At 39.6% G+C, this 25,887-nt stretch overlaps 1 protein-coding gene across 7 annotated transcripts in view; it reads right to left on the minus strand.

Moving 5' to 3' along the window:
• Positions 1-25,887, minus strand: part of LOC141999196 (ephrin type-A receptor 6) — an 817,098-nt gene that overhangs the window by 16,698 nt on the left and 774,513 nt on the right. For all 7 annotated transcript variants that reach the window (XM_074972390.1, XM_074972364.1, XM_074972372.1 and 4 more), the window contains one exon: positions 7,013-7,162. In XM_074972390.1, coding sequence (XP_074828491.1) covers positions 7,013-7,162 — 150 coding nt within the window. The remainder of the gene's footprint in view (positions 1-7,012; positions 7,163-25,887) is intronic.

The raw sequence follows: 25,887 nt of genomic DNA on the forward strand, positions 1-25,887 counted from the left end.
GGTTTGAAAAGAAATGGACTGATCAGATATAGGAAAACTGTTCCATGTAGGGGGAGCTGCAGAGAAGGTGGCTTTGTTTAATAACTCTGGTGAGACAGCTGAAAGTGACAAACAGGCCAGTGCTATATAAGTGGAGAGAGCAGGAAGGAAAGCAGACACAGACAAGTTCTGCGAGAGGTCAGCTGGAGTGAGTTCATGAAAGATTTAAAAACTAAGACTAGAATGTTTACTAGATCCTGAAATGAAAAGGGAGCCCGTGGAGCTGTTGAAAGAAGAAAATGATGTAGTCATGCTTCTTTGCACATAGAGGGAAACAAGGACAACAACAAACAACCCATATACAATATCCACTGAAAAGTAAATCACAATATTTACAATAATACATTGGCCTTTGTGAGAAATATACCTGTTGAAAGCATGCACTCTGCATTAAAGTTACTATATATATGTTATATATGTTACTATAATTATACATACACATACATGTGTGCATTGCACATATAATCAAATACAGCAGTCAGAGTGCACACTACATTATTTACAATAAAGCAATGCTTTATAACTGTAGCTTCTGTATTTTCAATCCTATTAGCATGGGAGTCTAGCTTGCTCTTTTTCTGAAGTCTGAATTAGCATTGTTGGCTGTTTATGCTGCAGGCGTTATGCTAATAACAGTAATGAAGCTACATTAAGACCTTCATTAAGACCCTTCACATTAAGACCCTTCACCTTGTGGTGCAGAGGGAAGAAAGAGCATGGTAACTGCACTCAGCTGGGCCTGAATTTTTAGAAAGGAGAGCTGAGCAACAGAGCATTGCCCTCCTGTACACTGGCAGAAACCTACTGTGCGTAAAATCATAGAATCATAGAATATCCGGGTTGGAAGGGACCTCAGGAGGTCATCTAGTCCAACCCCCTGCTCAAAGCAGGACCAATTCCCAACTAAATCATCCAGCCAGGGCTTGTCAAACCTGACCTTAAAAATTTCTAAGGAAGGAGATTCCACCACCTCCCTAGGTAAAGCATTCCAGTGTTTCACCACTCTCCTAGTGAAAAAGTTTTTCCTAATATCCAACCTAGACCTCCCCCACTGCAACTTGAGACCATTACTCCTTGTTCTGTCATCTTCTACCATTGAGAACAGTCTAGATCCATCCTCTTTGGAACCCCCTTTCAGGTAGTTGAAAGCAGCTATAAAATCCCCCCTCATTATTCTCTTCCGCAGACGAAACAATCCCAGTTCCCTCAGCCTCTCCTCATGTGTTTTGAGCTGTATGGGCAACTGGGATTGTGATGGGGTAAGTTTTGAACCACTCAACAATAGCACTATGCTTTACTCACAAGTTAACATAATTTGCCACAGAGATCTTCCAATTTGTAGCTTCTTCCACTTCCTACATGCTTGGGTGTAATGTGCACTGATAGATCAGAGACTAATGGGGGAGCTGGCTGTGCTGCCCGGGAGAAGTGTGTGCAGAGGGACAAACGTGTTGCAAGGGTCCTGGAAAATGCAGATTTTGGGCCTCAGATTTCTTACAGGTCCTCAGTTTCCATGTGATTAGGAGTCCCTGCCCCCTCATTCATGCTGCTACCCATCCTCTCAATGGGATAAACACTAGATCATTTCCAGGAGTTAGCCCACATGGAAATCTTCTTGAAATTTCCCCCTTCCATGCTTATTTGCAGGAGAAAAAACTCTGCCCATAGAGGAGAAAATGTCAGCAACTGAAATTACCACAATAGTGGATTATTTATGTCTTCCGCAGCAACAGAGTCACCAGAACCCTTTCATTCTGCGCAATAAACTTGTATTTTTCCATGACAACCATTTCATTATCAAACACAGTTTTACCATTAGGTAATATGGCCAACCCAAACTCAGGCTGATAAAGCCTTTTTACCACACTCCTCACCCTCTGTATCTATATATGTATGTAGGTGTTCAAATCTCTCTGTATATAGAGACAGGCAGACAGAATATATATCACACGTGTGGAATTGATAACTATTGATAACTGTAGGAAGGAAAGGGACCTACTAAGTGGATAGAAGAACAAAGAAAGGAGCTGTCATAAATATAAAGGGAAGGGTAAACCCCTTTAAAATCCCTCCTGGCCAGAGGAAATCTCCTCTCACCTGTAAAGGGTTAAGAAGCTAAAGGTAACCTCGCTGGCACCTGACCAAAATGACCAATGAGGAGACAAGATACTTTCAAAAGCTGGGAGGAGGGAGAGAAACAAAGGGTTTGTGTGTCTGTCTACATTTTGTCCTTGCCGGGGATAGACCAGGAATGAAGCCTTAGAACTTTTAGTAAGTAATCTAGCTAGGTATGTGTTAGATTATGATTTCTTTAAATGGCTGAGAAAAGAATTGTGCTGAATAGAATAACTATTTCTGTCTGTGTATCTTTTTTGTAACTTAAGGTTTTTGCCTAGAGGGGTTCTCTATGTTTTGAATCTAATTACCCTGTAAGGTATTTACCATCCTGATTTTACAGGGGGGATTTCTTATTTCTAATTCTATTTTTATTAAAAGTCTTCTTGTAAGAAAACTGAATGCTTTTTTCATTGTTCTCAGATCCAGGGGTTTGGGTCTGTGGTCACCTATGCAAATTGGTGAGGCTTTTTATCCAACATTTCCCAGGAAAGGGAGGGTGCAAGTGTTGGGAGGATTGTTCATTGTTCTTAAGATCCAAGGGTCTGGGTCTGTAGTCACCTAGGCAGATTGGTGAGGCTTTTTACCAAACCTTGTCCAGGAAGTAGGGTGCAAGGTTTTTGGGAAGTATTTTGGGGGGAAAGACGTGTCCAAACAGCTCTTCCCCAGTAACCAGTATTTGTTTGGTGGTGGTAGCGGCCAATCCAAGGACAAAAGGGTGGAATATTTTGTACCTTGGGGAAGTTTTGACCTAAGCTGGTAAAGATAAGCTTAGGAGGTTTTTCATGCAGGTCCCCACATCTGTACCCTAGAGTTCAGAGTGGGGGAGGAACCTTGACAGGAGCTCTGTGAGTAAGTTCTTCATAAAGGAGATCTTGCTGGCATGGGAAGCCCCACTGCCAGGTCCTTTATAAAGAGGGAGAATCCTGCCAGAGGAAGGATACAGCCAAACAAAATATTTCCTAGGAGGCCAGTTGACTTTATGCCAATCTTGAATGTCATCCAACCCAAAAATTTAACAAGAAATGTTAAGTATCAGCTAATGCAATGAATCAAAAATGATTTCAATTGCCTGGCTTCTATTCTAAATAGCAGGAAGAGATAGATGTCTATCCGAGAAGTAGCTACAGAAAACTTAGTTACTTACTATAATAGTAGGTAGATTTTTATGGATACATGTTACTGAAGCTGCAACCTGTAGCTGCTCAAAAAAACAGATGTCAGCCTAATATATTACTGTACTTGCTGCAAATGGTGAGTTTCTGAATGGTGTTTTTACTTTCTAGGTCAAAAGTAAATGCTCCACACCTTTTATTAGGCATAAAACATTCAACAGTCATGCCAATACAAAGCTGATGAGGTTTTTCTGAAAGACATTATTTTAAAAAGGATTTCATTGGCATTTATACTTTCTTTGACCCATTACATTTTATAATTTCTTTGGTAGGGGAGCCAAAGGGCCCCCTCCCTCTCTGTGGCTGGCTGCTCCAGCGGTGAGCCCACTGCCCTCTCTTCTGGTGCCACATCAGCCCCTGACAGATGAAAGCTGTAACTGCAGTGCCTCCCCAGCACAACTTCTTATTCTGCAGGGGACATGAACTCTGCACTTATGTTTCTTCTGTTAAAAAGTGGGGGGCATGGTTCCTTGGCTCCCCGGTTCCAGTGCCTTGGACTCTCCATTAAAACTGCCACCAAAAAGATTGATTAGCACTAACTGTGCTTCTGGTTTTCAGATGTAAACACTTGACCAGCAGGAACTGGACTGAAAGCATCAATTTATTTCACTCAGTTCACCAAGCAGAAATCAGATAGTCAAAGCCAGACTTTCTCTCTCTAAGTGATATAAATGTTAAGAGTTCATCAGTGGGTTTTGTCGATGAGAGTTAGAGTTAGTGAAATGTGTATGGTGAATTTTTACATATCAATATTGTTGTTATGTGAGCAAGAAGTTTTATTCAGTTTGCTATAGCAGTTTTATGCATATTCAATCAATCCATTAAATATTATATTTTTCTGAATATCCAAATTCTGCAATATGTAATAATTTTTACAACGGTCTCTAATAGGTGTCCCAGAAGAGCTCATTCACAGCTGTTCTGTAAACTGAATGCATCAGATATAAATCTTCCTTTCCTCACGTGGTATTAGTGAGCTAGACTCTTAGCTCAATCTGTTCATCAGTACAATAGTTTCCTCAGAAAGCTCAATATCTAATCTAATGTTTATTAATTAAGCAATAAGACATGACAGACTGTGCAGCAGCCCTAATTAATGGACACCTCTAGTGCCTGATGCACATCCAAGAAGTGCATTAATCAGCATTACCACAGGTCTGAAATGACATAACACAATAATACAATGGTTATTTACTGAAACGAGTAACGTTTCTCAAATCGAGTAAGTTTTAAAGAATACATATTATGCTGTTGGTAATGATACAAAATGTATGGTCGACATTTTCAAACCTAGGTGCCTAAAGGTCAGCTCCTAAATCCATATTTAGGCAATTAAATAGAAGTTGCCTGATTTTCAAAGGTGCTAAGCCTCTACAGTTTCCACTGACTTCACTAGTATTTATGGGTGCTTATAATTTCTGAAAATCAGATCACTTTTATTCAGATGCCTAAATATCACTTTATCAGACTAACTTTAGACTGTTAGGTTTGAAAATGTTGATCTATGTAAATACTTTCCTATATGCTTGTGTAGGGTGATCTGTGACAGCGAATTAAAAAATTCTAACAATTTTGACCACTGGTGCTGAAGCCCACAGTAGCCAGGCTAGGAAGGGCATTTAATATATTAACAGAGTATAACTTCTTATTTTTTTTCTTGCTGCTCGGTGAAGACCCAACAGGCATGAGGTGAAAGCTATCTGGGACATGGGTTTGGCCAATTTGGAGGCCAAGTACTAGAAGTGTCACTTAAAAAAATGTATTGCAAGATTTTACAAAACAGTCATAATAGCTGATATCTTTGCAGATCTGTAAAAAAATATAAACTATTTCTGAAGTGATGTAAATGGTGGTGTCAGCTAGATGTAGGAAGTGGACATAAGGAGATACATTTACACACTAATGTAGCAGAAATATGGAGAATAGCAGGAAAAGCAACTAACAAAGAGAGTGTGGAATGGTGTCAGAAAAAGGTCCCGACCTTAATTTGTTTTAATATTTCTTTTCTGCTGTATCTTCTTCCATCCTTTGGTATCTAGGGTACATTTGTACTGTCTTTCTGATGAGGGAGTAACACCACCATATATATCACCTCTGAATTCAGTTTAGAATGTCAGCTCATGTAGCTAGTGTCCTTTTTGCTACAACAGGACCTGTGATTCTCCATATTTATGTAAGACTTGTCAGCAAAAGTTTGCACGGTGTCTTTTATACATCTGCTCTGTGCACACTTCCCCCACCCCCATTTCCCTTGCCAGAACTACAGTATCACTGACCTTTGGGAAATTCATATAATTTCTGTAAAACAAACTCATGCTTACTTAGAGTTACTTACTGTGCTAAAACATAGGCCACAATATGCTGCAAAGGTAGGTTTGCATACTGTATGCCTAACTACTTGGAATTTCCCAATGCAATTTAAAGCCACTGAATGTTTGGAATGTCACATTTACTTGTTGTTAACATCTTGATCAAATTAATGAAACTTCATCACATTGTATTGGGAAAGAGATATTTTGAGGCAACAGTTACACTTTGGCACATATTGTACTGCATCCCAGTGATATATGTTTTGGTACAGCATAATGTTGATTATATGGCAGTGTTGCCATGGATGATTTTTTTTCTGCTGGAACATTCTGAAAAAACTGGCTTCCTTAATAAAAGTACCTCTGTCAAACCTCTTTTTGACGAATCAGCCTGAAACTAACAGAAGTTGTCAGTCAGCTTGGAGTGACAACATCCTTGCAATAATGTAAAAAATAATCATCTGGAAAAGTTTTGTGATACAAAGATATATCTACATTATGCAGGGGCATGAGGAGTGATAAGAATGGGATGGCTGTCATTCTGCACCATGACAGGGAGATTGTCTCTTGAGTGAGGCTTAGACATGCTGTTCTAAACTATGGGGTGCCATCCTCAATTGCAGTACTTATAGAAAACTTAACTTGTGATAAAAATTGCCCCATCTCCTTCAGTGCTGTAGTTTACAGAACAAACTGTCAACTTCCTTAGAAGATAATGTTTGTTCTAGTTAAGAATAACATTGATATAGCTGAAACTATTTTGAGCAAATGGCAGAGGAAAATATATCACTTTATACCTTTACACTGTCCTGTATGAAATGTAAAACTACAGGTAGTTTGTAAAGAAAACATTGTATATTAATTATTAGGAAGCAAAACTAGAAATATTCTTCTCACGGCAGCTTCAAATTGTATCCCATTAGCCCCAGGAGTGTTTTGGGATTGATCACCTAAAGTATGTTCATTGAAGGGCACCATCAGGATGCTGTAGATATATTGGACCAAACTGATCACTGGTATAACACCATTATTCATGGAGGAATTGATATATTGCTTTGTTGAGCAAACTGTATCCTCAGGTTCAGGCACAAGGCTCCCACTGACTTGGATGGAAGCTGCACACATCCATTAGGACTTTTTGTGGTGTTGCTTTAGCCGTTCCAGGAAGCCAGTCAAAATTTTACTTATAGAGAGGCAGATCCTCAGCTGGTGTAAAACAGCAAAATTTCATTGAAGTCAGTGGAGTTAAGTTGATATATACTAGCTGAGGATCTGAGTGAGAAAGTAAATAAGACAGCAAAAAATGAAAGGGATAACAATCATTTGCAAAGAACATTTAATCAGAGTGGCAGATAGGTCTCATGCAGTACTTACATCCTGATTAGACATCTCCCAATATGGTCTTTCTCCATAGGACATCACTTCCCACATGACAATCCCATAGCTCCATGCATCACTTGCTGAAGAGAACTTCCTGTAGGCTATAGCTTCTGGGGCAGTCCATCTTATGGGGATTTTTCCACCCTGGAAGACATATTAAAAATGTCTCAGTATCACTAGAATACAGAACTGCAAGTACCTTAAAAATAAATAAGTAAACCCCCTTGCTGTTGAGGTTCCATATTCTGCTGTCTGTGAAATAGACTGATAATACAGTTTTGCCTTGGCAATTTAATATAAATGACAATGTTGGTATTGGTGGCCTGTGATATGGAGAATCTCAGACTAGATGATCTGGTGGTCTTTTCTCGCTTTAAACTCTATGACACTACTACTGCAAAAAAGCATTTGCAAAAATTCGATCACCACAGTTCAATTATTTACCCCCTAACAAATTCACACTGTGGCAGTCTTTTGCATGTTATTATATTTATACACTATAATCAGTTACATTTTATCTATTACATTTTGTATCTGGAAAATTATTTTGCATTTTTAAGAGTAAAATGATTCTTTTCCTGATGCAGTCCTTCAACAAAAATTTGTGTTAATTATCACAAATTAGAGGAGCTCCTTGAAAAAAAGTTATTTATTTCTTGAAAGTAGTGTATTCATAGTGCCACTAGATGGCAGAATGGGGCAGTCAGAAGAATTGAGATAACTAATTGTAGCTGTTTTTCAATTTACTGTACTGAGAATAAAGATTGTTCAGTGTGAACACTATTTCTGGAAGAAAGAAAATAAATTAATTGGAACACAGTTTTGGATGCTGAAGAAAAGCCAGTTTTTAAACAAGGAAGCAAATTTACATTGTTAATCTATTTTGTTCATGTGGAAAATTATTGGTCAATAACTTGTCAAGATGATGATGACTCACAATGCTGCATCAAAAAGTACTGCAAGGCAAAAATATATGCATATGGGCACCTTGTTTGAATGTTAATATTCCCTTTATTAATTATAGCCACTGTGACAAGCCAATGTAGCTAGTTAATGTCTTTATGGTTCATAAATGATTGTAGCTAAGATGCCCTTTGTGGGGTTTATATCTTTTTATTTAAGCACTATGGTTTTGTAAAGGACTTTGGGTATTCAAATTTGGCCTAACTTGGTCTACTCTAAATCAATGGTAAACTCACTTTGACTTTAATGGGAGCAGAGTTAGGCCACTATTGCTGAATTGCTTTTTAAAATCTCATGCTCTATTCCATTTATTTAGAGCTATACTGAGCCACTCAGGCACTGTAATTTTAACCCGGGGTGCTAATATTGATTTTTCCTTGGACCTTGTGAGCATGAACAAAGGAAAGACATCTTCCATCCTGTCCCTACATGCAGAACTTGGGGCCATAGAAAAGACAGAAGGCCCAACACAGAAGTTAACATATTTGGGAACTGAATTGGATACAAGGCACTATGTATCACAGCTACCCAAAGAAAAGCTAGATAATATAAGGCTGTTGATAAGGGTACTCAAAGGTTCTAGGAAAGTTATACTAAAATGGGTACAGGTGATCATGGGGCACTTAAACAAACTTTGCATGGAGAGTGGTGGTGCTGGGTAGGGCCTCATAATTTTGTCAGGCTGACCATAGAAATGAGGGAAGATTTGGAGGTATGGGAAACATTTTTGGAACAGTTTAGTGGGCTAACAATCTGGCGATCCAGTTGCATACTGGAATCAGAGCTTCAGGTACAACTGGATACCTCGGGGGGAATTTGTTGTAGACTGTATTACCAAGGGAGCACAGAGGTAGCCTGAGTAGTAGTAGTGTTACAACAAGAGATGTCCCATTTGAGTTTTCCACTAATATTGGTGTCTTCCAATATGTAGGGCCAGGAATTTAGAAATAAATGGGTTTGGTTTTGGTACAACATTCAGGCGGTAGTCACATTATTAACTGGCAGTCAGCATTGGAGGGTTTTAACTCCCAGTGAGTCCAGGCAATTGGACACTGGAAATTGGACTGTCACAGGACCTGTGCTCCCTTTGATGGGTGACTGGGGAAGGAAAGATGAGCTTATGTTGTCTGTCTGTGATTGCAGGAGACATCAGAGACAAGGTTGATGTTTGGATTTTCAGGCACTCTATTGTGCATTAGGCCCATACGCAGGCAGCCAGGATGGCACATGGACTGCCGCTGAGCTTCAGGACTGAGGCTGTCTGCCTTCAATGGTTTGGCAAAAAGGGCTCATTCTGGAATCAGCTCATGTCTCTTCTGCACTTATTAATGGGTGAACTATACCCACTTAATGTCCTAGTTATTTACCTCGGGGAAAATGATCGAGGGGCCTGCAGGATTCAGAGGGACATGGGAGGATTAGACAGTCACAGCCAAACCGGAGATTGGTTGAGTTAGAAATACTCATGAAAGATGTATGGCAGGGAGCCATCAATCTTTTTGGATGCAGGTGGCTCAGTGATTTCACAAAGGGACATCCAGTACAATGTGCTGGAGGTTTTGAAGGAGTGCACTTGTCTGGGGCTGACATTTTGGTTGTGGATTGGATTAGGTAAGAAACAGACCCACCTGGCACTTAAACCCATCTCTGTGTCTTTCTTTTATTCACCTGTGTGTCTTGATCAGTGAATGTTTCTCACTGTTCAGCTATAAGCCTACCCCCACACAACTGAAACAGGCAAAACTCCCACTCCTTCTGACCATCAAGAGCATAGGATTGGTTCTTAAGAAGAGACTAAATTTAACATTATTTTGTAGTCCTGCCCTTTTTATGTTCACCATTTCTCCTCTTGTCCTTAGTTTAGTAACTCAGGCGAAATTCAGGACCTGATCTGACAATGCATGTTAAAGGCAAAGGAAAGATTCCCATTAACCTTCTGTGGGTGCTGGATGAGGTTCTCCAGCACTATTTGCTTTTAACACAGCCAAGGGCAAATTGTGTTCATGTTGACCCTTACAAGTGGGTGCAATATCTGCCTGGATTATGCATGCCAGTTGGGGGGGGAGGGAAGGGGAGGTGAACAGAAGATGTAAGCATATGTGCTAAAAAGTACAAACTTTACCCTTTGAACCCAGGCCCTGTCGAAGAATTCCTCTTGCCATATGTCCATATACAAATGATCTGCAGAGTGTGAACTCTGCAGGTTTTGAGGGAAAGTGCAAAAGAGGAATTCTCTGTTTCTCTTCCTTTCAATGGTTTTTTGGGTGAGAATTTATGTGCAGCTTGGGACTGGCCCTCGAGATTTAAAAGATGCTCTTCAGCCCTATATAATACAGATATATTCCCAATTACTGACTTCAGTTAAAACAAATTTCTTCTTGGAGGCTAGTATCAACTGATATCCAAAGCCTTTTTTTAGATATTAGTGGCCAGAAAATGGACACAATCCAAATACAAGTCTTGAGACATCAGAACAGCAGTGAGGAATATACTATAACCGAGAATAAATGGAATGCTACTAATCTGAATGTTCAGTGTGTTAATTTAAAGCTCTATATCATGCAGTGAAACATATTCATGAATTGTTTTAATGAGCATACATTTTTAATTTTGTAGAAGTTTAATCAATGGAAGACATTTTTATCTATCATTTATCAGCATTTGAATTTTAATGAATAGCTCTGTTGTTAATTACTGAATTTCTATGTTTAGAGAAAACACACACAAATAATGAGTAGTTGACATTTGGATATTCATAAAATATTCTTTTGATATGAAATTATCAACAGAATTATGCATTCAAGTCTGAACGTAGATAATGAATTTATTCATTAAAGTTTGATTGAGGGTGAAGATCTAATCGTCATTCCTTCATGAATCTGATCACATACCCAGAAAATATACTGAGAAGAGGTCACAATTGTCACTTTGAATAGCATTCATAACAAAATTTGATTCTTCATGTAACTGACTTTTTAAAGAATCTGATTAGACTACCAAAACTAGCTTCGTCATACAGCTTTACTGACTGGTTCCTCTGGGACTGGATATTAGAATGTGAAAATAAGAATGGAGAATAAAATCTTAATAAAATTCATGGAAGTTCATTTCCCTTGGCACAGGATGTGCTCAATGTTGTATCATAAAAGGTATTTCCTGGGCTACCTAATGGCAAAGGGAAGCGAATCCTCTTAAATTCACAGTAGACTCTTTTTACACATAAAGCCATTAGATGCAAACATGTATATTTTAGCACTTACTTATGTTTGCAGAATATCTTTTATGCAAAAAAGCTGTTTTATTTCTTGGGAAGAAATCTAAAAGGTTGAGACCTCAATATGACTAACAGTAAAGACTGATAAAACTAAAAAGAATTATCAGCCATTCATGCATAATAAGACACACATAAGCTTCAGGATAGCTAAAATGATACTTCAAGTTCATGATGAGAGTAATAAACAACACTATTGTTATTGGGCATTTCTTTTGAGTTTTCACCTAATTGAAAAAAAATTGAACACAATATTGTACACGAAGTGAGCCACCTTCAAATTAAAATAATGTATACATTATCTAAATTTAACTACTCTAGTGGATTAATCAAAGCTGTCCCAGTTTCCTAGTCCAGAAGGCCTGTACACAAGCAAGCACTATTTTTGTTAAAAACCATGTTGCATTTTTGCCCCATCTCTAAAATTTATAATGAGCTCAGTGATCAGGGCCAGATTAAGACCTTGGGCACACCTAGGCCAATGAGAGCTGTGGAGCCATCGCTCGAGGCGAGAGCAGCCTGCGGAGCCTCCCTGATTGCCCCTGCATCTAGGGGCTGCAGGGACATGCCGGCCACTTCTGGAAGCCGTGCAGAGCCAGGGCAGGCAGGGAGTCTTCCTTAGCTCCACTGCACCACTAACTGGACTTTTAATGGCTCAGTCAGCACTGCTGACTGGAGCTGCCAGGGTCCCTTTTCGACCAGGCATTCTGGACAAAAAACGGATGGATGCCTGGCAACCCTAGCTGGCTTTGCCCTCTGCTGGGCAAAATTTGAATTTTTAGGTGCCTCTACAATGCTGGCGCCTCTAGGCATGTGCCTAATGTGAAATCCAGCCCTGTCAGTTATATGCTAATTTTGTTTTCCTGTAGTAAAACAGCTCTAATGGTGATATTCCAATGCTTATGATTTAGCCTGTTTTTTACTTGCTGCCTTCTGAATTAGGGTGACCAGATGTCAATTTTATAGGGATAGTGCCGATTTTGGGGGCTTTTTCTTATATAGGCACTATTATTTCCCCCCTCCCCCCCCCCAATTTTTTACACTTGCTATCTGGTCACCCTATTCTGAATAGTGACAATTCCCTGAATTATTCTTGCTTTTAATTCAGTGCCAAAATTCCTCAGTGTGCTGTCAAGACAGTACTTCTAACAAGAATACAAGCAACATATTATTCACTCAGTGCACCGTGCAGCTTCAGAACACACACACACACACACACACACACACACACCCTCCCCTACATACACCCTACCTTACAGAGTTGACAAAAGTACAATGTGCCCTATTAACTAAAGATAGTTTTTGTATAATGTATAATTCTGTCTCCTTCTCAGAGTTTAGACACCTAAAAACTAAGTAAAAAATTGACATGTTTTTCCAAAACATCCTCTGTCTCATGACACAAACAAACATTATTATTAATTTACTATTTAAACAGTTTTTGGAGATCCAGAAAGCAATGTAACAATACACTATCCAGAGTTAGCTCACTGTTGCAGCTACAGCACATTATGCTGCAACGCTGAAGACCAGACTACATTTGTTAAGCTCAAAATTACAGACTGCCTGATGGGGAGATCATTAGGAATGGCAGAGAGGAAAAGAAGCAAGTATGCTAGCTGCCCTGCCTTTAGTATTCCCTGCTAACCAATCCAAGAAGTGATACTGATGAAAACCTTAGACAAGAAAGCAGAGATTTATGAGCTATTACATATGTTAGAAGACATCATCACATGTAACTATCCAAATCATCCGAACATGATGCCTTAAAATCATGATATGCTCAGTGTTAATACTAATATGAGGTCATGCCTATTTCTGCAACAATGGCTCCCTAATCTCCCCGAAAGTAAGCCAGAGTATTCCTAGCTGTGGAACTCCCTTGCCTACAGAATCCCCATGCATGTCTCAGGCAACAACAACAAAACCCCCCATGGCTATACGGATTCCTGGGTTTATTATATTGCTCTGCAGCAGATTTTGTTGGATGAGGCCTTGTCTACCTATGACCAGGGCAACTCTCATGTTCCTGATTTTCCTGAAAAATCCCCCCCTCTTCCTTCCCCCTCAAAGACAAGACCAATTTGTATTTCAGTTGTTTTTAGTGAGGTAACAAAGTGTCCACAGCTATGGAGGTCTGCAGTGCAACCCACTAATCCTGCTACCATGGAACTTAGAACTGCCTACTCTTAGAGACAGGGTACTGAACTAGATAGCTCACTGCTCTGATATGGCATGGCAATTCCTATGTTCCTATGAGTTATCAATCACATTTGCTTGTGATGTTTTGTAATAATTGTTCATAGCACTCATTCAGTCTCAGCCTTTTACCCCAACCCACCTGACAGAAATAGAACGAAAGGCCCCGAGAATGAAAGGAGAGCAAAGACTCAGTGAGGGAACTGAAATTTAAAATATTGAATGCAATTCATCATTCTATATAAAAATCTCATCCCACTTTACTGGAGTGGTGTTTTTGTTTGAAGATGTGGATCTATCAACATTTTTCACATGAGAAATCAGTTTGGTCAACTTCAGTGAATCCCTAGAATCCCTAGTGGACATTTGTCAGCATCCCCAAACTATAATTTAGAACTATTCAGTATTACTGACATTCTTCTCCAGAGAGTCCAACTATTAGACTATCAGGGAAGCTACATGTTAGGACTACAAAACTGTTCTGGAAAGTTTCCCCAGAGTCTGCCACATTATGTCTAGCTTCAGCTAGTACTATCAATCATTCATTTTCATGAGAACTGAAATGAACAAAAAAAACCCTCAACCTAATTTTAAAAAAGATTGGATTTTTTTTCTCAAAGGAAGTACCATTTTATTTCAAACATCCTGCTAGTTTAAAAATACTACGGTTGGATATGTGCAACCTGATGATTTTTTTTTAAAGTTGGCGATCCCCATTTTTGTCTTAAAAATAACAGGCAACTTCTTAACATACAATAATTATTCTAGCAAACATCTTATTAACACTTACATTATACATGTAGGCATGTATGAGAAAAGGAAAACTATTTCTGGGTGGAAAGAATCAGCTATTAGATACTACTGTGATGAGTGCCAAAGAAACACCAAACATAGACAGATTGGAGGTTCTCACACTGATCACCAAAACACTTCCAGATGAAGCTGGAAGTTTCACAGGGGGAAAGAAGCATAGTCTTGTGGTTAAGGCATGGAATTATTACTCATAACACCTGGGTTCTAGTCCTAGCTCTACCTCAGGTTTCCTGTTTGACCTTGGGCAAATAATCTCTGTACTTCAGTTCTGCACCTGTAAAATGGAGATAAAAATAATCTTTATCTCACAGTGGAGGGACTGGGTCCAAGGGTCTTTGCCTAGAGATAAGCAGATCACTAATCCTTTACCTCACAGAAAATCCAAAGGCATCTGGGACAGTGGAAAAGAAGGGTGCTACTCTGCCTCCTTTTCTTCTTTTTGCTTCATTCTGGATCATTCTCTTTTTGTGCTTGGCTAATACTAGTAGATGATTTGGACTATGACAGGGCTGGAGACTGCAAGCATACTAGACCTCAGTGATGAAAGCAATATTGAGTGTCTCATAAGAAATCAAGCTCATACATGATGCTGGTTTTGCTGACAGCTGATTTGTACCGTACTATGTTTGCCTTTTAGCAATAAGAACTTGTGGCTGTTTCATCTGCCACCCTGCTTGCTGTGGTTCCACCTCAGAAATTTGATAGACGGTTGGTTTTATGTCCCTGGTTGCAAAGCTTTGCCTTAGGACTTTTGGATGTATATCACTTAGTCCTGTTGATATGGGCCCCGATTCAGGTAGGCACTTAAGTACATGCTTGAAGTGAATGGGACTACTCACAGGCTTAACGTTAGGCATGTACTTAAGTGCATGATCAGGGTCTCAAACAGAGTTAAACCATGTCTCTTGAGTGTAAAGAGGCATACTGGTGGAAGGGCACTGTCCCAGTAGCAGTGCCTGGAGGCATTATAACTGTTAAAGCCTTAATTTAACCAGAAGCACTATGTGCCATGCCTTTACAAAGATCCAGCTAGCACTTCCCCCAGCTCTAACAGCACTAACATGTACATAGTGCTAGTGAGCGAACTAGGATAAACAACTTGGGAAACCCAAACCTTCTATCAACAGAACTGGTACAGCATGGTGAGCAACAAGTTTCCCCAGAATACCCCACCAATTTGCCATTTTACTTTCTTTCCTGAAGGCCATCAGTACTTTTGAACTGGTTCTTTCTAAAAACCAATTTAATTCTTTCTATGAATGACCCTTTGATTGTTCTCCAGCCTTAGCTCAAAGGAATCAAAAAAATCAAACTCGTCTCTTCTCAATATTAAAAATTCTGTCACTTTTTAATCACACATTTTTTTCTATAAAGTAATAAAAGTCCCCATTAGTATTTCCTCTGTACCAAATCATTTTAACATTCAAGAAAAATCCCTTCCCTTTTCTAAAGCATTGATCTTCACTTAGGTTGAAAGATAAGAAGTCTGATAAAGTGCATAACTTTGACCCTCAAAATTCACATAAATGCAAAGATAATGAATATTTCTAAACACCTAAATCTGTCCTGCAATCATTTTTCTTTATAGTACAATTTAACAAGCATTATAAAATGGCAAAGATACAGCAGACTATGCAATATGACAGGCTGATAACATTTCCAACTTGTTTGTACATCTAATGTGAGAGCAAGGGTCAAACCTCACTATTTAGGGTACCCTCTTTGACAAAGTGCCCATTATTTTCCATTCATTTAAAATATTTCTTTCATTTTAAAATGAACAAAATAGTAGAGATGGGAGAATGAGGAATCCGTAGTAGGAAACCTGATAAAACTTCCAGTATTCTAGAATTAAAAGGGTAGCATACTTTTTTGAGATAGGGAGACAGAGACAGATTTAAAAAAAATTTTTTTTCAAAGTTAAATTGGTCTACACACACCCACACCCATTTTGCAAAAATCTCTATAGCCCAATCCTGCTGCAATAGAAATTAATGGCAACATTCATTGATTTTGACAATGTAGGATTAGGTTCTAATGTTTAGAAAGTAAAGCCTTACATTTTTCTAGGATTAAAACTGCTGTAGTGAATTTCACAAATTCAGATGCTTTAATCTAGGCAATGGAAAAATCCTTTTCTTTTCAGAAATCAAGTGTTTCAGAAGCACTCTTCTCTACCAGATTTAGTTTGGAAACTATAATACTACTTGATAATAGTGGAAAAATGTTATTTTCTGAAACATTGGTATTTCTGCTAAGATATATGTCTCTTCAAGCAGCATTACAGTAAAACCTCAAGAGCTATGGACACCTCAGGAATGGAGGTTTTTGTAACTCTGAAGTGTTTGTAACTGAACAAAACGTTATGGTTGTTTGTTCAAAAGTTTATAGTTGAACATTGATTTAATACAGATTTGAAACTTTACTATGCAGAAGAAAAATGCTGCTTTCCCTTTATTTTTTTAGTAGTTTATGTTTAACACAGTACTGTACTATGTTTGCCTTTTTGGGTCTCTTTTGCTGCCTGATTGTCTACTTCTGGTTCCAAATAAGGTGTTTGGTTGACTGGTCAGTTCGTAACTCTGGTGTTTGTCACTCTCAGGTTCTACTGTAATTTCAAGCTGTCTGCCAACTCAGATTACACCAACCAATTTCATGAAAGCTGCACATACCGAGTCCTTAAACCTGCATGCCCCAAACCTACCTTACTCAGACAAGTAGTCCTATTGGAGTAAGGTGAAGAGGGTTAGTTCTGAGGGTCTATCTGAATGCTTACGTGCAGGATCCCCTGTGTTCCATGATTCTGTGATCATAGAATTTGCTACAGAGTCCACTCCTTACTGTAGAATTGTGCTCCAGAATCTGAGTTCCCATTTGAAAAAACAATGATACTGCCCTTATGGTTAAATGCATGCACAAAGGCCCTGATTCTGAAATTACCCTGTACAGATTCTCAGCCACTTCATTGGAGGTCTTGTGTAGATCTGATTAAATTGCATTAAAAAGGGAAGAAGAAAAGCAACAAGGCAGTCTGGAAAATATTTTCAGTGCCTGTATACAAATGATAAGAGTATGGGGAACAAGTAGGATGAACTGGAAGTCATGGTGTAGTGAGGCCAAGTGGCCTCCCTCCAAGCGAGGGAACATTACACTCCCCTAGGAGGGCGGAGCCTAGATTGCCCTGCCCCCCTTGCCGGAAGTACCTGGGTGTGGCCGGCAGTATAAAAGGCCAGCCCTGCAGCACAGTTGGAGGGGAGCCTGTGGAGGAGAAGGATGCTCTGCTGGTTTGGCTGTGTCCCTGAGAGAAACCGGTGCTGGGTGGTGCCCAATCCACAGATGCTGATGAGGACTGGCCTGGAGTGCCTGCTGCTGTATACCCCAAGGAGCCAGAAGAGGCCTGGAGGCTAGAGGTACAGAACCCTGGGGTGGCAGGAAGTAGCCCAGGGGCAGCCACAGAGCAGCCGGCTGCAGAGCCAGGTGTGGCTCAGTTGGTGTGTTGCGGCTGGATCCCCGCCAATGCAGGGGCAGCCAATCCTGCCCCTGCCAGGGCCCTGAGCTGGGATGCAGTGGAGTAGGGTGGGCCCACATCCCCCTGCCACTCCACCCTGGGGTGGCTGACCCCCTACACTGTGCCAGGAGGCTCTAGTTCTGAAGAGGAGCTTCCCTTACCAGTCACCCTTAGAGACTATTTGTTTGCTGGCTGCCTGAGCTCTGCCCAGGCTAAAACCAGCCCTGAAAGACTGTGAGGATTGCTGGCAACCTGAGCCTACTCAAGCCCAGGCCCCAGCTCACCTGTAGACTGTTTTGTTTGCTGGCTGCCTGAGCTCCAATCAGACCACAGCCAGCCCTGATAGATACTGTTTAAGAGCTGACAGCTTGAGCCACCCAAACCCAGGCAAAAGCCTGACAGTGGCTAGTGATCACCCAGACCTATTGTGGGCTCTTGGCATTCCTGTGAACTCCGGTCCTGGCCAGACAGGACCAGTCTGAGTGGCCTCCCTCCAAGCGGGAGAGCGAGGGACCATTACACATGGTATATGAAGAAAATTATGACTTAATTGGCGTTACAGAGACTTGGTGGGACAACTCCCATGATTGGAATATTAACATTGAGGGATATAGCTTGTTCTCAAAGGATAGGTATGTGTAAAAAGGAGGAGGCATTGCACTATATGTCAAGAATGCATACACTTGCCAAGAGGAAGTGAGTGATAGATCTACTGAAAGTCTCTGGGTGAGGATAACAAGGGAAAAGAATAGTAGCGATGTTATGGCAGGAGTCTATTATAGACCACCAAATCAGGAAGAAGAAGTGGATGAGTCATTCTACAAGCAGGTAACAAGATTAGTTAACACACATGAGCTAGTATTAATGGGGGATTTTAACTTCCCTGATATCTGTTGGAAGACTATTGCAGCAAAACATAATATGTCCCACAAATTCTTAGCATGTGTAGTTTTCTGATTCAGAAAGTTGAGGAAAGAAGTAGGCGGTCATCCATTTTGGATATGGTCTTGACCAACTGGGATGAATTAGTTGCAAACATGAAGATGGTTGGGAAATTGGGAGGAAGTAGCCATGATCTGATAGAATTCAAGATCCTATGGAAAAGAGGAATGAGAACAGCAAAACAAAGACACTGGTCTTCAGAAAGGCAGATTTCAGCCAACGCAGAGTTATAGCAGGCAAGGTCCCATGGAAAGACCAATTAGAAAGAAAAGGAGTTGAAGGGGGCTGGCAGTTCCTAAAAGATGTAATACCAGCGGTCCACCATCAAGCTATTCTGACAAAGAGGAAAGATAAGAACCACCACAGGAGGCCAATGTGGAGCTTTTTAGTTATCTAAAACCAAAAGGGATACATACAGGAAATGGAAGGAGGGGGCATATCATCAAGGAAGTATACATGGGAACAGCATGAGCATGCAGGCACAAAGTCAGGAAAGCCAAGGCAAAGAATGAGTTACAGTAGGCAAGGAATGTTAGACAACAGGAAGGGATTCTTCAAATATGTCAAACAAAGGAGAAAGATCAAGGATGGCGTGGGTCTGCTGCTCAAGATTCATAATCAAATGGCAAGAGTTGGCAATACTGCTGCCCTTTAAGACAGTTAAGAGTAGCTTAATTAAGGTAGAAAGCATCTACACTGAGGCTATTCACATAGAGTCTGTATCAAGTCCTGGCATGTATCTTACTACATGTATGTCTGTGTGGACTTGTTTTGGTTAAGTCTGTCCTGAAAAACTCACATTCAACGATGGTAGTCTCATTGTTCTGTAGCACTATCTATGAAGAGCAATAGGTTCCTGAAAGGCAGGTTCCCAGATGGTTAAACATGTATGTCCACTGATATTTGTCATGGGATAGTATATAAATATGATTGTAGAGGCAACAGCTGGCAGAGGGCATTCTCCTTTCCCTCCTCATTCAATATCTATATAAAGTGGTCTAGCAGATTGTTAATTTGCATATTGCCCTAATGCTCCAATTCTTTTTCTCTATCACTAGGTCACTCTGTGGAGTCAAAGCATTGAAAACATGGGCATGGTGGTTGCTATAGCCCGGTGACACTGCATGTTTCCCAGGTTTTTGTCCTTTATTTTAGCTTCAGATAACAAGAGATCATCTTCTTGAAGAATAAAAGAGACTTAAATCATAATGACAGGTTTCAGAGTGGTAGCTATGTTAGTCTATATCAGCAAAAACAAGGAGGAGACCTTGTGGCACCTTAGAGACTAACAATTTATTTGGGCATAAGCTTTCGTGGGCTAAAACCCACTTCATCAGATGCATGGAGTGAAAAATTCAGTAAGCAGTATAAATATTACAGCACATGAAAAGATGGGAGTTGCCTTACCAAGTGGGGGGTCAGTGCTAATGAGGACAATTCAATTAAGGTAGAAGTGGCCTATTCTCAACAGTTGAGGGAAAATTACTTTTGTAGAGCTAATGAGGTCTATGCAATCAAGGTGGAAGTTGCCCATTTCCACCTTGACAAGGTGTGAGTATCAGCAGAAGGAAAATTACTTTTTGTAGTGACTGATCCACTCCCAGTCTTTATTCAGGCCTCATTTGATGGTGTCCAGTTTGCAAATTAATTCCAGTTCTGCAGTTTCTTGCTGAAGTCTATTTTTGAATCATAGAATACTGGGGTTGGAAGGGACCTCAGGAGGTCATCTAGTCCAACCCCCTGCTCAAAGCAGGGCCAATCCCCAATTTTTGCCCCAGATCCCAAATGGCCCCCTCAAGGATTGAACTCACAACCCTGGGTTTAACAGGCCAATGCTCAAACCACTGAGCTATCCCTCCCCCTAAAGTTTTAGTTGTTGAAGAACTGCCACTTTGCAATCGACAAATAAAAGAATGAGAAACAGAAGCTGGGTTCTTGACGACTCTGATTGTCAGCCATGTAAATGGACAATGGAAAACAATTGTGTGGCTAACATCTCCATTTGTTTCCATGACTTTTCAGGGGAGGTAACTGTACACAAACAATGTTTTGTGGACAAGAACTGTGTTACAATTTTGTAGAGCTGCTCTTTTCAAGACCTTTTAAATCACGTCAATTATTCAAGGCTTTTGGCAATGCAATGTGGTATTTTGGGGCACTTGTTGAAATAGGAGAAAGTCCTGGCTAGAGGTGAGCATGACAATATCTAGTCTATGAACATTCTGGCATAGGAGGGTTAAAGAGCTCAGTTTGGAGCTGCCTTCTTTAGATTCATTGCAAATGTACCATCATAAATCCTGAGTCAGAAAAACAAGCTTGCTTTTGAATTATTCTTCAAATGTCTCTGCCATTATATAAAAGCTTATAAAGGAGAGGTTCTCAAACTGTGGTCTGCTGACCACCAGTGGTCTGTGAGCTCCATTCAGGTGGTCCCCGGATAGTTCCCTCTAATGTGCGTGCCTGGGTGGTCGTACACAAGAGAATGAAGGGCCACCCACTTAATTAGTGGAGCCGCGCAGGTGTGGCTCCACTAATTAGGTGCCTGGACCCTGGAGAAGATGCACATGTGAGGTGGTGGCCTTGGGGAGATAAGGGGTAGGTGGGTGCCAGCAGTGGGGTGAGAAGAGGGGGTTGGGGGAATTTGGGATGTGCAGGGCAGCGGTGGCTAGAGAGATGTGACTTTCCCTAGCTCCAGGGCTCTGGCTGCTGGGGAGAGAAGGCCTTCCTTCCCAGCGTCAGCTCTGTAGCTGCTGTGGTGGGGGAGAGACCTCCCTCCTTCCCAGCCCCAGCTCGGGGGCTGCCACAGTGGGGTAGAGAGGGCATATCTATCGCATTAGAAAGGTAAGACTACTGATATTAAAATGTGAGTTGTGTGCTTTTATTTGTAGAACAAAAAACCTTATTATTAAGGGTTTTTTTTATATAGCGCTTTTAACCAAAGTGCTTTACAATAGTTAGCTAACGGTACAAACAACATTTGGAAAGATCATTAAGTGGTCCACTGAGACCCTCAGCAATTTTCAAGTGGTCCGGGGGGAAAAAAGTTTGAGAACCACTGTTATAAAGCAATTATCTGAGGTACACTGACATTTCTGATTGTTCCAGAAATGGAAGCAAACCATTATGGTTGGTTTTCACACTTAATATTTCACAAGTATTTCTATTTACCAGGAAAATATTTCCTGAAAATCATTAAACTACATATAGTTCTTTTTTTTTTTTGCAATAATACTAGTTGGTACTTTTCCTCTGAAGAGTGCTTTACAAGGCACAAATAATTACCCCTTTATAAGAGCCATTTGAGAAAGGCATTAAATCCATTTAACAAAAATAAAAATAGACACAAAGGTTGAAGATCTGACTTTCAGAGATGTTGAACACCCGCAACTCCCAGTGATTACAAGTGTATTTTTGAATGCTCAGTATGTCTAAAAATTAGACCTAAAATTATTTGCCTAAGGTCAAAAAGCAAGAGTTTCAGGGGCAGAATTAGAACTGATACAATTCCTGTTTCCTAGTCTTGTGCTCAGTTCACACTTTTCTCTTACAATTAAGAAAGTTGTCCCATGTATACTGCATTGATAAGAATAAAAAAAAAAGGCAGAACAAAATAATGGCCCATTCCTACGATTACTTATCCATACAAGATGCCCCTTAGAGGTCTACTCACTTAAACACATGCACAAAAGTCAAAGAATTCACCTGTAAATTAGTAATGTTTGTAGACACAAAGGAAAACTCTCTGTTTTTCTACAGAGACACCACTGTCTAAATAATTATGCTGGTAATAACTGCCTTTAACGGGGGAGGAAAAATGCTGGACTTAAGGAAAGGAATTACAGTACTGCCAAAAATTCCATCTTGAAAACATCTTGATATCAATTTCTCATCTTATGTTCTACATATAATTGAGAAAATGTTCCTTGCAAATATGTTTAACTGTAGTAATGCAAATATACCCCTCACCTTCAAATTGTGATCCAAAGTCATTATGACGATAATATCAAACCAATAATTTTCTGCAAAGGAAGGCTGAAGTATTCTACCTAAAAGTAAATCTCCTAGCATTGGTCTTTGTGTGCACTCCAAAAACAGCAGAAAAGCATTCATTCTCTGAGAACTTTTGATCTGTTCTAGTTTCAATTTTCAGTTCAGCTAGAAAGATCAGAAAGTGAGCTAAAAAAGACTTTCTGTCTAGCCTGAATAGGAGCTTGCACAATGAAAAATCAGTTTTATACTTTTGGCTGGCATTTGACACATTCTTTTTTTTATTCAGCAAATCATATAATTAATTTGATTAAACACATCACTACTATTAGGCTGGAAGAACAAAATGTTGGCTTTAATGGGTTGCTCTGGGACTTGTAATTGAGCCAAATTCACAGATGTTCAAATGAACAAACAACATTTGGGCCATTTCTAGTATAAACATCAACACAGACTTATACATAAGACTTCACAAGGTCCCATCATCTGCCCTGTCCATGTCTTCCTTATACTTTTTATAAACAGTCAAGAAAGAAGATTATTTACCAAAATCTTTTTACTCTATTACTATGGCTAGATTTTATATAATACTGTGGCAAGGATCTTATCTTTTTCATTTTGCGAGTCAGGTAGATGACATAATAGGACCCCTAGTGTTCTCAGAAGAAGGTACAAAGAACATTTTAAGGACTAGATTCCCTTCGTTCATTTGGGTAAAAGAATAGAGTCCGAGATTATTAGAGAAATTTTAACATTCAATAGGACAGGAGAAATAACTCTACAATTCTACTTGATTAATTCTTACTGAATATTGTACTGATAAATAAATCACCAAGGCACAATAAGGTTTGAAAAGCCTCTTTTAAAAGAATCACAGTAAGATATTGTACCATTATAGGTCTTGCTGGAGCACTAAGCATGGCTAACCATATAAACCAAACTAGGCCTTGTTAGAATAGTAATACTAGGCATCAGCTAACCAACTAACCACATTCCTGACCTGAAAGGATGGTATAGGAACACACAAACCTCTTAAGTAACAACATAAAATAATTCCTGAGAGGGTATACAGAAACACACAGACCCCTCATAAAGATAAGGATGGAATGACAGGATAATGGATGAGGGCGTTTTATTCAAACAAGGAGGGTAACAACATCTGGAATGTAATACATACCTTGATAGTATTAATGTCTAAAAGAAGAAGCCATAGGAAGGGCATCTTTGTATTGGCCTAGGGGACAACATTATGTTATGCTGATTGAGCTGGCACCTTGTTGCAGCATACATGTGTTAGTGTACCTGTAACCGTTGATCCAGAGCACGGATACTATCCCTTGTCAACAATCAACCTGTTGAGCCTCCACCACTGAACTGAGCGTGTGGTCTTTCTCTGTGAGTAACCTTGAAGTCAGCTCAATTAACAAGCTTCAAGCTATCCTGGTGCAGCTAACTCTGGAGTTCCACCAAAAAATAGTTTAAATTGAAAAGTTTTGACCAGCTCTGCTATAGGTAGAATATTGTTGCATATAGGGAGGATTTGAACCAAAATAAGACAATGAGGGTTACATATACCACATAACTGAAATCTTCATCATGGTACAGTTAAAGAAATGCATTAGTAGAGACCAAAGAAACTAAACAAGCAGAATTGGCTAACATAGACACAAGTGAAATCACACAGTATGGTAAACCCTTCCCCTTTTTAAAGGAATTATAGTGTACAGAGCACAGAGTTTGCTATATCACTAAGGAAAAGAAAACAAAAAGGCAAAATTAGGGGGAAACTGCTCAGTCTACTTGTCTGTCTTATTCTTTTTTATTTGCTCTTGTTTTAAAAGTTCTTGGTATTGTGGTTATTGGAATTATCTTGTTTTGCATGTTGTTTATAAGAAAAACTGTATCTTGTAACACAAGTTATTAGGTTACATGCCGGAATCACTGGGTGAAATTAGACGACCTGTATTTTGTAGGAAGTCCATTACTAGATGATCATAAATGGATTCTGGTCTTAGAATCTATGAACCCACTGTATATGTTTGGCCTCAGGTAATCTATTGTACTTCCCGTATGCTACTGAAAAATATCCCCATAAGAATTTACAATTTACAAAAGATTTACAATAAAAAAAGAACATTTATAGGATGAGGAAGTAAGTTATGTTGTGTTTTTTTTTGTTTTTTGCTTTTAAGAGCTCCATTTGCCTGTGAGGAGACTGTGGTTTTCATCAAGGATAATACTTGTAAGTATACTATGAGATGTAGCATAAGACAGTAGCTAAAAATAATGCAGTACACAGGCTAAAAAGATCTATTGCATTGGAATAGTTCAAAAATCCTTTCATATGAATGCTGAGTCAGACTTCAGCATTTTCATAAATAAATGAATCCAACAAATGTGCACACAAAATCTGTGTAAGATAGCATTACCCATCCATTACAAAAGATTACGCATAAGTATGAGGGAGAATAGCACGTGAGCAATAAACAGTTAGGTACATGAACTTCATGAGAAGCAGAGCAGTTGCAAAACAACAAGTGTGTATTGGCTATTAAACATAGCATTGCTTAACAGCTGTGAAACTGTGCACATGAGCCATGAAAAATGGTGTTGCATGGCAGCTGTAAAGTAGTCTGTGCACACTGTGAACCATGGCCTTTTACATGATATCTGTAAACTAACTGACAAAACTAGGTGTCTCTCTTTGATAGCCATTGTCAGCTGTCCTGTAGAGATGGAGGACTGGGGAAAATGCCACTTGGTGAATGCTGCCCGGCCCCTTTTTCCATCTCCCTAGCTTAGAGGAGCATTGATTTTCTGGGTGCAGTATTGCCAGACCCAAGCATTCAAAAATCATGATTCATGTCCACCAAAATCATGAAATAAACCAAACCAAACCATTCTGGGTCTTCTTATTTGCCTTTTGTTTTTTTAGTACTTAAGAGTCACGTTTTTAAGTCTCTGCAACCATAACACAAATACGTTAAAAAATTTCAGCCTTATTCCTGGCTTTCATTAAAAAACAAAACAAAACTCATTTAGGAACCTAAGTCTCATTTTCAAAAGAGATTTAGGCATGTAGGAACCTACATCCCATTCACTGTCTTTAAAACTCCCACCAAATATCACACGACTCACAATAAAATTACTAAAGTTCAAAACACTGTGGGTGCTGGATAGATTGCT

Source organism: Natator depressus, chromosome 1 (genome assembly GCF_965152275.1).
Source record: "Natator depressus isolate rNatDep1 chromosome 1, rNatDep2.hap1, whole genome shotgun sequence".
Lineage (NCBI taxonomy): Eukaryota > Metazoa > Chordata > Testudines > Cheloniidae > Natator > Natator depressus.